Here is a 14,625-nt window from a genome sequence, read left to right on the forward strand (position 1 = left end):
TCAATGACTTCAGACTAATTAAGAACATATCCCCAAGATAAAAAGGATATTTAACCAAGAATAAATTATAAGTATTACTAATATAGAGAAAACGCAAGATTGAGTTCAGCAAAAATACCAAGGGCAACAAAATGGTCTTATAAACATGTCTTTGTAAAATAAAGAATAACAAATGTTTATAGGGCTGTTGCTTGGGCAGATGGTGTAACACTGGTGATGTTTATGTCCCCTCTGTCAAATATGCTCTTCAAACCGAAAGGGTAAGAGTAACTATATCTGAAAACCTTCTTGAAGGCCATATGTGCAAAGATTATAGGAGTTCATTCAGGTATTCTAAATAACTTAAAGAGTTCTGACTTAGGTGCTAAGACTTCCAAGGAATGAGAGAAGGAAAGAAAGATCAGATGACTGGAAACAGGAAATGCAATTTTGATTTTCCAAACTGGGGCAGGAGGGATGAGAATCCCACAAACCAGCAATTAGTGATAATCGCTCTAGGGAAGATTATACAAAAGAGAAGAAATGGTTTATGAATACCTAGGAAAGGAAATAAATGTACAAGCCATATGAATTTGGTTAGAACAATGTTAGCAAACCTTATTTCCTTTACAGATTGATAGTAGAAATGTCAGAGGCAAATGCTTAGTAGCTTCTACAGGGGTCTAACAAATTCTCTTATACCCTTTGCACAATTTAGAAAAATTTGGTCTGCATACTAGAACAACATCTAATACAATAACCATCCTAACCAGAAATGACCACTTTTTAAAATTCCTGTGGTCAGCATTTTGCATCCTTTAATGAATAACACACACAAAAAAGGAATTTGAATGAAAAGGAATGAAGATAGTTTAAGGGACTTATGGGACAACATCAAGCGGACAGCTGTATGCATTATAATTAAATTATAAAAAGTTAAAGAGAGAATCTTAAAAGTGGCCAGAGAAAACTTGTTACATGCAAGGGAATCCCCGTAAGCCTATTAGCAGATTTTTTAGCAGAAACTTTGTATGCCAAAAGGGAGTTGCATGATACATTCAAAGTGCTGAAAGAAAAAAACTGCCAACCAAGAATAGTTTACCCAGCAAAATTGTCCTTCGGAATTGAAGGAGGGATAAAGAGTTTTCCCGACAAGCAAAAGATGAAGGAGTTCACCACCATACCGCCTCACAAGAAATGTTAAAAGGACTTCAAGTTGAAATGAAAGGGTGCTAATTAGTAACAAGAAAACATAAAGTATAAATCTCACTGGAAAAGGTAAATGTATAGTTAAATTCAGAATACTCTAATGTGTTGGGGGTGAGTAAATCACTTGTAAGTCTAGTATGAAGGTTAAAAGATAAAAGTATTAAAAGTAACTGTGACTACATTTGTTACAAATACTCAGGGTGAAAAGATATAAATTGTGACATCAAAAACATAAAATGGGGGGGCTTAAAAAGGTAGAGCTTTAGTATGCATTCAATGTTAACAGCTTAAAATAGACTGTTATAAACATAAGATATTTAAGCCTCATGAGAACCACAAAGCAAAAATCTATAGTAGATACACAAAAGAGAGAAAGAAATCTCATCAGACCACCACAGAAGATCATCAAATCACAAACGAAGAGAGCAAGAGAAGAAAAAAGGAACAAAGGAATTATAAAAAAGCCAGAAAACAATGAACAAAATGGCAACAGTAAGTCCACTGTGGATTTCTTTCTATTCTTCTTGGTTAGGACTGCCTGTTGTCCTGTGTCTGAATTTTTTTTTTAACATGTTTTTTCCCACTTTTTCAGACACGGGACAACAGGCAGTGTAAGACTGTGATCTCTGAGAAAAGGGAAACAAATCAGAATGAGTTCTTTTATTGCACTAGCTTTCTACCTGGAGAAAGCTGGTCCATTACCCATTGTTCCCTCATGACCATCAGCAGGAGTTCTGTGTTTGAGTTTTTAAAAATCTTTTTGTTGCTACTAAGAATTGTGTCTTCTGTATCTTCTGACTGGCCATTGTTTGTATTTACAAAGGCTTTTGATTTTTTGTATGCTTATTTTATATCCTGCTACTTTACTAATTTTCATATTGTTTATAACTTTTTCTTTTGACTGTCTTGGGTTTTTTAAATAGATACACAATCATATCATCTACAGATAGATGTAGTTTTACCTCTTCTTTTTCAATCCTTATGCCTATAATTGTCTTTTCTTATCTAATTGCCTTGGCTAATACCATGGTGGGCACTCCCATCTTCCATTCCCATTTTTAGTAGAAAAGCCTCCTACTTGAGTAAGAAGCTTGCTAATTTTAGTTTGGTTTTATATTGTTTGCTTCTGCTCCAGATGTTTTAAATTATTTTCTCAATAGATTACCAGCTCTTTGGTGGCAGGGACTATGCCTCTTACTTATGTATCAACCTACCATTCATTCATGTGTTTGAGCAGGTATGGAGTATCTTCTCTCCTAGTCACTGGGTTACAAAACAAAACAAACCCAGCTATGTCCCAGCCCCACATCACACTTCTCCACCCCACCTTGCCCCACCAAGATTAAGATCTGGTGGGGAATATAGACTTTACACAGATAACAGAAGTGTGATAAATTTTCAAAAAGTGATAGTATTAGATACTCTAGGAACCTACAACAGAATGACGTAACCTAGTATGGGGGAATCAGGAGATGCCTTCCTAAATAAAGAATATATTAAAGAAAGGTCCAAAGGCAAGAGAGACAGCTGACCCTTTTCTGAAAGAAATCTAATATTTCTGGAGAGGAAAATAGAGTGGGAAAGTGAATCACAAAAGATGAAGCTTTTGGAGTAGTTGGGAAGACTCGAAGGTTGGAGAGTTTGGTAAGCCTTATTAGGATTTTGGACTTTTTCTTTAAGTAAAGTAAAATAGGAACGATGTTGGGGGTGTATATATGTGTGTACATATTTTGATGTTTGATACCTGTTCTTATTGCACAGTGAAAATGAGATTGTAGGATGCTGAGCATATAAGTTACTTGTAACTGCTGCTCATTAACTTTTAAACCAGGTCTTCCCCCATAACAAATTGGAATAGCTGGTGGCAGGTGGGTTTTAACTCTGAAAGTTAAGTACTGTTTCTTTTACAAGCAAGAAGTATATTCACGTCTAAATTCTTTTTTTAAAAAAAGTAAGGAACACAAATTTCTTAGTGAATTTGAATTTTTAATCCATCCAATTACTAGCTCTTTGAAAAACTTACTACGTTGCTATAAGCTGGTTTTCTCACCTGTAAAGTGAACTGTTGTTTTAAGGATGAGCTGAGGAAAGCCTTGTGAGGCACTTAGGATTTGGCTGGCACGTATCTATCACATCTTAGCTGTATTTATCAGCTCTTCTTTAAGAACTTTAGTTCTTAAATAAAAAGAACAACAATAAACAAAGAAAGATACAAAGCAACAGGGATGCAGAGACCATAGATTTAGACATCCTGTTAATGATGATATTCTGATTATGCAGGTGAGCAAACTAAATCTTAGGAGAAATCATTCAGTTAAGACTCATGACTAACTAAACAGTAGAGCTGAGGTTTGATTCCACAGAGTCTGGTTCCAGAGCTCAAACTCACTACCCTATGGCCTCTTTTCCTAAAACAGCACATATCTCTTTTAGAAGATTCTCTCTTGTATTGCAGTAAAAAAACTACAAAACCATGTTTCAGCTTGGCAAGAAGAATAATAAATGGGGACAATTGATTACCTTTGGTATTTGGTTAGTAGGATTAAAAAAAGAGTTAAGTCGTAAAAAATTATTTCCTGATTTAGGTGATACTGAAACTTTTTCTTGTTTTCTAGGAATGCTAGTTAATTAGCTGGTGTACTAACTAGTCAGCTGCTAATGCATAGTTATAGAAGTAATGTTTTATCAGACTATATTTTTCCAGTATATGGCATCTTTAAAGGGGGACTTCTATGAGAATGTCTAGCATGGCTGCAATGTAGTTAAAGTCAGGAGGTGATGTGTGTACGTCCTCGTATGTGTGGGGTTTTCTTCTCTCAGGAGTTCGGGGTGGGACATTAGGGAAAATATAGTGAGCTTTATATCAACAAAGCAGTTTGGGGCGGTGCTCTCTGATTATAACATAGAAATAATTGTATTTTGTAAGTGGCATTTTTGTAAAAATGGCAGAACACCTAAATTAAGTAGCCCACTTACTTCATGTGATACTTAGAATAAGAAATATCTAATAATGTAATCTCAAAGAAAGGAATAGTTATTTGATGTTATTAGAAATTATCATTGATTTTTTAACTTCTAAATCGGATTGTTTTTAAATTAGAGTAAATGTGTGGGAAATTAGCAATAGTATCGTGTTTTATGTCTTAAAGTACTGTTATTTCAGTTTTTTAAATCATGAATAATACTTATGAAATTATAATATTTTATTTCACACAGTATTTATCAGACCTCTTTATTTAGAATGACAGGGAATGAACTATAGTCTCTTTGCCTGTTTTTTTTGATAATATGAATAAATCTTTTAAAGAACTCTGTGCCTGTTGTAGCAAATTCGGTCGGTGCTGGAATATACAAAGGAGGACTTCCTCTCTAATTTCAGTTTGTATACACCGTTAGACTCTTCTGTGTGTGTGTGTGTGTGTGTGTGCAAATGCATGTACATACATGTATCATATGCCTATGTAACATGTGCACAGTAACTATACAGACATCACTTAAAAGTTAAAGTTAGAGCATATGCTAATGTTACTCTGAAACATACTTAACTCAATGTGCATATCTTTCCAAGTGAGTACATATAGAATTACTTAATTCAGTTTTTTGAATATTTTATTGTAAGGCTGTTTTTAGTTTATTCATTTACATGCTGACGGAGATGTAGATTAAGTTCTATTTTTTTCTATTATAAAGAATTCTACTAAGCCTTATAAGATAGGTATTATCTGCTCTGTTTTTGAGATGAAAGTAAGACACAAAGAGGTTATGTAACTTGCCCTAAATTGCACAGCAAGTAAGAAGTGAAGCTGGTGTTAGAATCCTAGCAATCTAGTCCAGAATCCACAGTCTTAGATACTGCATTATGTTATTGTTTTCCTTCTGCCTATCTTTACTCTGTTTACTGAATTAGAATAAAAATTTAATGTATAAAATATATCTAATATTAAAACTCTCCTGAGGATAATTTAATATGCTGCCTTAAGGATATTGGAAACCTTAGGGTCACAAATTACACAGCTTTAATTTGGAGTTGTATCTACTATAGAAGTAAGAAGGTTTAAGCCATTGGCTCGCAAATGTTAATGTGCATACAAATCACTGGGAGTGGGGGATGATCTTGTTAAAATGTAAATTCTGATTCAGTAATCTGGGGTAAGGCCTGAGACTCTGCATTTCTAATAAGCTCCCAGTAATGCCAGTACTACTGATATACTTGTAAGTAGCAAAGGTTTAGGCAACTTATACTGACCTTTGGCAAATCTTGTTAGTTGTTTTATTGAATCAGTTTCTTATACCATTTTGTTTAGGATACCAATTTTCATAGGTTGTACACATTAAAGAAATAATGTGGGAGCTTTCTAGTAGTTTCATTTCTATGTCTGTAGCATTTAACATTGTTAGGAAAAATAAGTTGTGGCTTCTGTGGTACTAATGCACAGTACTTAAATAAATAACTGTAATCAGATTTATTTGTGTAATAAATATAGCTTACACACCTTTGTTACCATTTCCACTGTATCATTTTTAATGGAGGGAAACATAACATTTCTTTTCATTTTGAAGGCTGTAGCTGTAGTTGAACTACGAAGGTTGTTTTATCACTTATTTTATTCTTTAGTAATAGTAAAAATATATTTTACACAGTTACAAAAATGAATTCCTCTTCAGTGCTGTCTGTCAGGCACTACATCAAGTGCTTAATTGGCATGATTTCATTTAATCATCATGAACTCCCTCATTTATTCATCATTTGTTAGCTCTTTGAGCACCTGCTCTGTTCTAGGAACCGTGCATACAGTGATGCGGCAAGTTTACACAGATTCTGCTGTCCTAGAACTTGGCGCATTGGGGGATGCTATACAGTAATCAAGCAACCATACAAGTGTGATGGTTGTAAAAGATAAGTTATTAATTATAATATTTGCTATTGTCTCTACTCTTTGAACCATCAAGAGAATTCTGCTTTTGCCATCTAAGTTTCTCCCACCTGGCTTCCTCCCCTGCCCCACTCCAGGGAGAATTCTTTCTCTGTCAGCTGGATTCCTGAACTGTTTTGTTGCCAAATTGACCTAATGCATAGAGAGAGAGAAAACTTTAGAAGTAAAGATGAGCAGCTTTGTAGAAAGAAAAAGAACAGAGGTAGATGGAAATAATTTATAATAAAACTAAATTAAATTTTTAAAAACAGCTGAGGGACACTTTACTAATTTAAAGGAGTAAATAATCTCTACTTTAAATGGGAGTCTTTTTAAAACCACTTTTATTTTACTAGGTGACACTTAGTAACTCATTTCAGTAAGTTACTTGAATGCTTCCATTTGCCCAACTTTGTGGTAGGAGGTGTAGAAAATCAGGGGCTACCAAAATAGGGTATAATCATGTCCCTACTCTAAAGACTGTTAGAGTTGTTGATGAGAAGATGTTGAAGGATTTAGAAGGTAATGCAGAACATAGGACATGGGACACCATGTGTGACCCCAGCAGTAAGCACATTCTGGGCTAATTAAGCATGCTTTTAGAGGAATGCTGTTTTTAAAAAGTATGTGATTGTCTCTTTTCTGGTAATAGTACTAAGTTATCTTTTCACTATTAACTTGATAGAAAATTCTTTCTGGTATTAATTAGATCTATATATTTGGCCTTTATATTACACTACATTGTTGTGATTTACAAAACATTTTGATTTCCCTACTACTATTATAATTTTGAGCTGCATAGTACTGTTTTGAAGATTATTGTAAGAGACTTTAATTTCATTTCTGGATATTACAAGTAGCTCTATGCACCTGTTTTTCTATTAGAGGGAGAATCTGAAATTTTTTTTAAAATTTTATCTTGGAAATTAGTTTATTCATTATGTTTAATTTTAGGAAATGGTGCTCTTGCAGAACATTCTGAAAATGTGCATATTTCAGGAGTGTCAACTGGTAAGTCATTTTTTGTAATGTTTAAATTTCATGCATGACTTCTGTGGTAAATATTGACAGCCACCTGGTATCTTATGAAGTGATATTTGGCTATAAAAATTATTACTGCTTTTTGCAGCATGTAATAAGGAATGAAGTAACTGGAACATGGAGAAATTCTCATAAGATAAAATTGATACTTGCATGCCCATGGATTGATTATATTTTTCCAAACGGACTGCATAATTATTTTTCCATACAAACACTGAGCCAAGAGAAAAGTTAGCTCAAGTTGAATTAGTGTTTTCTTTACATACAAAGTTATATGAAATGAAATTTATTAAAATGTAATTTTGAATGCTATTCCTTGCATTAGAGCCTTAGAAATTAAGCATTTTGCTTGATTTTTTAGATTAAAAATACTACTATGCATAAAACTGTAGTACTTGAGTGCACAATTTATATGTTATTAAAAAGCAACCCAACAACATATTTGTGTGCATGAAATTCAGAAACTTGTTGAGGTAAATGCATTTTTTCCACTCATCTAAGCTTTTATAACTTAATAATGATTTAAGGGCCCATAACTATTAAAATGTTCATTCTTAAATATGTAAAATAAAAAACAAGGAACTACTATATAGCATGGGGAAATATATTCAATATCTTGTAATAAACTGTAATGGAAAAGAATCTGAAAAAGAATATATATACATGTATACACACACACACACACACACACATAATTGAATCACTTTGCTGTGTACCTGAAACTAACAAAACATTTTAAATCAACTACACTTCAATAAAAAAAAATTTTTTTTTCATTCTTGGGCGACTTCCACAACTTTGATACCAATTTTGCATTATCAACTACAATTACTAGGAGAGCAGAATCTTGAATTTTTTGCCTATATGGAAATTGAGTTTCTTACTATTATTTTATTATTTCCCTATATTCTTGATAAGTTTTGTGTGATTAAAATAATTGCACTTGGTATATTTGTCAATTTATTGATTGATTTCTTCATGTCTTCTTGGAATTTTTTGGTTATTTTTTTCTCATGAAGGAAAACTGAATGTTTTTCTCTTTTGTTTTATGTCTCATTTTATATTCAGAAAGTGAATAGACTTAACAAGTACTCTAAGAGTTAGTCTGTGCTAGGCCAAACAGATTGACGATCCTGGTTTCCTGAAAATGAAAAGCAGGCGCTTTTGCAGCCTGCGTTAATTCTTTTACAGTGTGTTTCCCCATTTTCATATGCTTTCAAATGGCATACAGTTGTGTACGTCAAGTTAAAAAAGGTTCGTTTAGAGTTGATCTTAATTTTCTCCCTTTTTCTACTTTGGATAGCTAATGAAAATTATGATTACTTTTCCAAGTTGTAATTATGAAGTAAGAAGTTGTGTAGAAACATTTAATTTACACAGCTGAATAGTTACTGTCTAATTCAGTGATTTTCAGATTTTTTGTTCTCAGGACCCCTTTTAAGCTTTTAACAATATCAGGGACTGCTCAGGCTGCCATAACAAAATACCAAAGTCTGAGTGGCTTAAATAATAGATATTTATTTTCTCACAGTTCTAGAGGCTAGACCTCCAAGGTCAAGGCGCTGGTGGGATTGGTTTCTGGTCTGAAGACCTTTCTTCCTGACTCGCAGATGGTGCCTTCTCGCTGTGTCCTCACATGACCTTTCCTCTATGTGCACTCAGGGAGAGAGGCCTGTGGTGTCTCTTCCTCTTCTTGTAAGGACCCCAGTCCTACAGGAGTAGGGCCCCATCCTTATGAGTTACCTCCTTAAAGTCCCTAGCTTCCAAATACAGTCACATTGAGGGTTAGGCCTTCAACAAATGAGTGTGGGGAGGACACAATTCAGCTCCTAACAAGGACTTCAAAGAGTTTTTGTTTATGTAGGTTATAGCTACTGATAATTACTGTATTAGAAATTAAAACTGAGAAGTTGTTTAAAAACTTCTTAATTCATTTGCTAATGAAAGTAGTGTCTATTGCATGCTTACATCAATAACATAATTTTATTAAAAATGTATTTTCCAAAACAAAAACATCAATAAGAAGAATGGTATTGTTTTATAATTTTGCAAACCTTTTAAAGATTGGCTTAAAAGGAGATACCTGGATTCTCACATCTGTTTCTACACTCAGCCTTTTGTAACATATTGCTTTGTTTGACAATATGAAGACAATTCAGCCTCACACGGTTGTGTAATTTGAAAAGAGAGGAGTATTTCCATAGCCATTTTCAGATAATTGTGAATATTCTTCTTTGATACTGTACCAAAGCTCAGCAAGTGGTGGTTTCTTAAAGGTTAGTTGCAAGTAGGATCTGAAACCATATCAGTGAACATTTTGTTCTCTGTTTTACAAAAATCCAGTGGCCTTTCTTGCCCTTTAAATGGGTATTTTTTTCACCATGCATCATTTCGTAATATGAATTAGTTATTTGAAAATATTGGTTTGCTGAATTACGTGGATTTACAGGTTTATTTTCTCATAGTTCTGGAGGCTAGGAGTCTAAGATCAGGGTGTTAGCAGGGTTGGTTTCTTCTGAGGCACCTTTCTTTGGCTTGTAGATGGCAGTCTTCTACCTGTTATCTTCACATGGTCTTCCCTCTGTGTGTATCTGCGTCCTGATCTCTCCTCATTAGGACACCAGGCGTATTGGATTAGGGCTCACCCATATGACCTCACTGTAATTTAGTTAGCTCTTTAAAGATCCTGTCTCCAAATCCAGTCACATTCTGAGGTACTGGCAGTTAGGACTTTAACATAGGAGTATTGGGGTTGACACAGTTCAGCCCGTAACAAAATGAGTGTTTTAATTAAATGTATTTATGTGTCAATAAATTACTTAATTTCAGAGCTCAGTTAAACCTTATTTATGCCTTACTGTTTTTCTGAAGGTTGGTCTTATAAAATCTTTCTTCTGTGGAGAGAGAAGAATAACATGAAGTCTATTCCAGTCGTACCATTAAAAATATAAATGAATGCTCTCTCAAAAGGTGCTTTTGGATATACAGATTCATTGCAATTTTTCTTTATTTAGTCAATGTGGAACTGTAGAAGGTGCAATGCTTGATACAGTATAAGCCTTCTGAATTCCTTGCATCCCCAGTTGAAATGAGAGAGTCCTTTCAGTGCTAGTATAAATGGAAAATTAGCTTTTGGAAGAATCTCTAAACGTAGGACTTGCTTTCTCTTGAGACCAGCGAGCAACACGAGTGCCTCTGCAACTTTATTTGACAGTGCTCAGTGCCTTAGCTCATTCATTCTTTGCATTCTGGAAATTTTAATGACATTTTAGAAAGAATTTTAACTTACATGCAGTAGTATTTTCAGATAATTTGTGGTCCAAATCAGGACATTTTGAAAGCAAAAGGGTATACTCTTTTTAGTAATGCTGATACCACAGGCAAAACCAGAGCTATCCTGGACAGTTTGGGAGGCAGAGCCACCCTATCTGTAGCAAATTAAATTCATTCAGCATGTATTAAACACCTGATGTGAACCTTGTGCCAAGAAGGGTGGGAGTTAGCAGTAAGTAAAATAGTACTGCCACAGGAACTTACCATTTAATGGAGAAAGTAGACATGTGAAAAGTGCCCCTGTAATGTGGCCTTAATGTAGTAAATCGTATGGTAAATAATGGCCACGTTAAGTTGGATCATGAATTTATTTAAAAGGCCTCATTACAATGTCTGGTGTGTAGTAAATGACTTCGTATTTTTCTTACTTTATTTAATTGTGAGTAGTACTAAGTACTTAGTTTTGTTTATTCATGTAATTTTTATGGGAATTAACAATTTTTGCTCGATAGTATAGTTTGGGTTCTTACGCTTAGGGTAATATGTTTCTATTTCTAACGTTCTAGTCATTTTCATCCTCCTCCTCAAATCTTTGCTTAGAGATATGTTTTTGTCCTTTTGCTGGTTCTTATGCTATAGGAATTGTCATAAGACAATGTAAATTATCAAAAAGTATACATCTAGTGGTTGTATAATGGAAAAGAATGATTGGATAAAGTATTCTTTTTTATATATTTTTTCTTTAGAACTTTTCATGGTTTGGAAATTAAAATCGGCTTTCATTTATAAAATAGAGAAAGGAGAAAAGACAAATGGTATTTTTGTAAATCTAATAATATGTGAAAATCATGAAATTATATCATAGAAACTGCAAGTAATATAATTGTATATATGAGACAATAGGAAGGCTATTTTAATGTTCTTTTTAAAAATGTCTAGATTAAATGCCTCATGTTCTTTGTTAAATGTCTAAATATGTAAAATAGCTAATGTATTGCTCATCTGCTATATAGAATGAAACTTTTTTAGATCAGACATTGAACAAATATTTTTGATTTTTAATATGTATCCACTTTAATTGAATTTTCTCTATAATCTATATTTGGGTCAGAGTAATTCTAGATGTAATAACCTATAATGGAAAAGAATCTGAAAAAGAATAGATATATTCATATATACACATGTATAACTGAATCACTCTGCTGGATACCTGAAACTAACACAACATTGTAAATCAGCTATACTTCAATTTTTTAAAAAAAGTGTAATTCTAGGGCTTCCCTGGTGGCGCAGTGGTTGAGAGTCCGCCTGCCGATGCAGGGGACACGGGTTCGTGCCTCGGTCCGGGAAGATCCCACATGCCGCGGAGCGGCTGGGTCCGTGAGCCATGGCCGCTGAGCCTGCGCATCCGGAGCCTGTGCTCCGCAACGGGAGAGGCCACAACAGTGAGAGGCCTGTGTACCGCAAAAAAAAAAAAAAAAGTGTAATTCTAGATATAATTTGATTATTTCCTCATTACTCTTGATTACTTCCAAATCAGTTTTTTACTTGTTTTTACAGATTCTGTTTATGCATTATACAAGTTTCATTAAATGTTTAGAAAAATTGGAAAAAGAGCAAAAAGATTACGAAAATCACCCATTAACCCTGCATTCTTAGTATAATTAATAATATTATAATTACTTCATTTGTACTTTTTCTGTGCATACCTTAAAGGTAATTGTATATGCATTTGGATTGTAACTAATTTTATCTCCTGCCTTTTCTACTTAACATTTTATAGAATATATTTTTTACATAGTTATTTTAATGCCTGTATAAAATTTCCATCCTGTGGCTATATTGTAATGTTCTTAAACGTATCAATGGATTCTTTTCCAATGGGTTCTCCCTAGTCTGGATCATGTTGCAAGGAACATATTAATATATATTTAGCCCTTTTTTAATTTCTGAGATTATAGCCCTTTTTTAATCTCTGAGATTATTTCTTTAGCATAGATTTCTAGAATTGGAATTACTGTATCAAACGTCATAAATAATGTAGTGACTCTAGAAACCTTTTGTCAAATTGCCTTCAAAAAGGATTGTATTGATCTACACAGCTATCTGCAAGGTATGAGAGCACTTACACTGCATATAATCATGTTTTTCCGGTTTAACTGTTTCCTTACTATGTTTCTATTAAAGTCCCAACCATGTATTTTCCCCAGACTGTTCAGAAATGTAACTGTTTATTTCTCTTTTTGATTCATGGCCTGGAGTTGTGACATTGCAAAGAATAAAAGAATAGGATTGGCTTTCATGGTTAGGCAAAAACTACCCTGAAATTTAAAAAAGATTTTCTGTTTGCTAGTAGGAACAGGTGTTGGGGCATGTGCTTTCTCGACTAGAAAGTGTTTATGTGTGAAGTTTAACACATTATTCCCAATTCACCAGTGATACAGCTGCTAAATGTTCGTACCTCATAACATCCGCAGCTAAAAGCTCTACCTGAGGTTAGCCTGATCTTGAGTCTACTTTACATTTGACTTCAAATCTTTTGTCAGGCAAGGCTGAAATTTCTGAGTGTGGAGAAAGAGAGTTATCTGCTTGGGAAGTTTCTTTCTTAATCCTTGTTCGTATTAACTGAATTAACAGAGTATAGAAAATAGTAGTTGTTAGGCGTTGTTCTTCCTATGTTCTGTCAGAATTTTTATTTCATCAAAATCACCCTTTCTTGCTTTTGTGTTTTTTCATTTTATAGTTCCTATTCTAGTACTCAAAGGCCTAGCACACTGCTGGTCCTATAAGCCTTTTTAAACTAATAATTTAGTTGTGGCCTTTTAAAGTAGGAGATATTATTTTCTAAATTGCAGTAGTTTGCTTACAGATTGTTTAGCAACATTTTATGGAAGTGTGGAGCACTATAGTAAAATGGCTTTTGTTTTAACCACAGTTAAATAATCGTACGGTCATTTGAACTTTCTGTGGAAGAACATCTAGTCTGGTAATACTTTTATTATCCTAGAATTTTCAGATCTTCCAAACAAAAAGTCTGAAAGGAAATGAAGCTTAAACTATAATTATTTGATAGCAGTTTACAGCTTTTTTTTAATATAGAAAAGTTGCATGAATAAAGCAGCAGGTGCAAGTGGCCCTTTGTACCTTTCCTGTTATTTTAATGTTATTTTCAATTATTCAGTTAAATACCTGGACCTCTTGCTACGCTTATGAAAAAGAATTTCACCAGTTCTTTTGTCCAATACAGTGTCTTTTATCCATGTTTCAAATGGAGAGAAAAAAAAGAAAGCTTATATGTTTTAGGGTTTTTAGGATTTTAGAATATAAAAATAGAACTTATTGTGAACCCAAGAAACTGTCCTTCAAATGAAGAAAGTGAGTGGAGAATACAAGACAGTACATTTTTTTAAGAAACCAGCAACACATTAGTTTAGGGAACTATTAACTTTTAAAGGCATTGCCTGCCTTCAGAGTTTATTTTTGAGACACTTCAGCTTTTGGAGTAAAGCATTCCCTGTAATTTTTAGAAAAGAAAGTAATGGTAGTATTATATAGTACTATAGTATATAGTATTATAATGTTTATATATTATAAATGTTTGTTATGTATTATACTTTTATATGTAACATTATATGCTATATAATTAAATATTGTTTATAACATTTTATTATACAATAATATATTTTATGTGAAGCATTTACATAGCCATAACATTTCATATGTTGTCACATATTTACTGAACAATTACATATTTATAGCAAGATTGTTATATCTTATAATTGTTTATTACTATAATAAACAATAAATAAACCCAACAGCAGAACATTAAATGTACCAGGACCATAGACAGAACAGGTTGTAATGTGACAGAAGTGTGCGATGCTTAGATGGTAGAAGTGAAGTTTATCTGCTCAAGTGAGTGGGCCAGATCCATTGAAGGTAAAAAACAAGTTGCATTCAAACATTTGACATTTTCTTTTCCATTCTTTAACTTCGAGAATAAACCTTTTTTCACTTTGAGAATAATTCTTCAGTGTGAGATCATGTTAATTTTTTGTACTTTTGCTAAGGCATAGATTTAAAGATACTACGCATCTATTGTGCAAAAGCCAGTCACTTAGCAGGTAGGCAAACTGAAGTTTGGTTTTCAAGTTGACTAACAGACCAATACAGGTTAGGGGGTGATTTGATCTTAAGCTGCAGTGATAGA

At 33.6% G+C, this 14,625-nt stretch overlaps 1 protein-coding gene across 2 annotated transcripts in view; it reads left to right on the plus strand.

Annotated features, from left to right (window-relative positions):
• Positions 1-14,625, plus strand: part of LRP12 (LDL receptor related protein 12) — an 84,032-nt gene that overhangs the window by 32,127 nt on the left and 37,280 nt on the right. The window contains exon 2 of one of the 2 annotated variants that reach the window (XM_067711505.1): positions 7,056-7,112. The exons of the other annotated variant lie outside the window; for it this stretch is intronic. Within the exon in view, the coding sequence (XP_067567606.1) occupies positions 7,056-7,112 (57 nt within the window). The remainder of the gene's footprint in view (positions 1-7,055; positions 7,113-14,625) is intronic. 2 annotated transcript variants of the gene reach the window in all.

Source organism: Pseudorca crassidens, chromosome 17, assembly GCF_039906515.1.
Source record: "Pseudorca crassidens isolate mPseCra1 chromosome 17, mPseCra1.hap1, whole genome shotgun sequence".
Taxonomy (NCBI): domain Eukaryota; kingdom Metazoa; phylum Chordata; class Mammalia; order Artiodactyla; family Delphinidae; genus Pseudorca; species Pseudorca crassidens.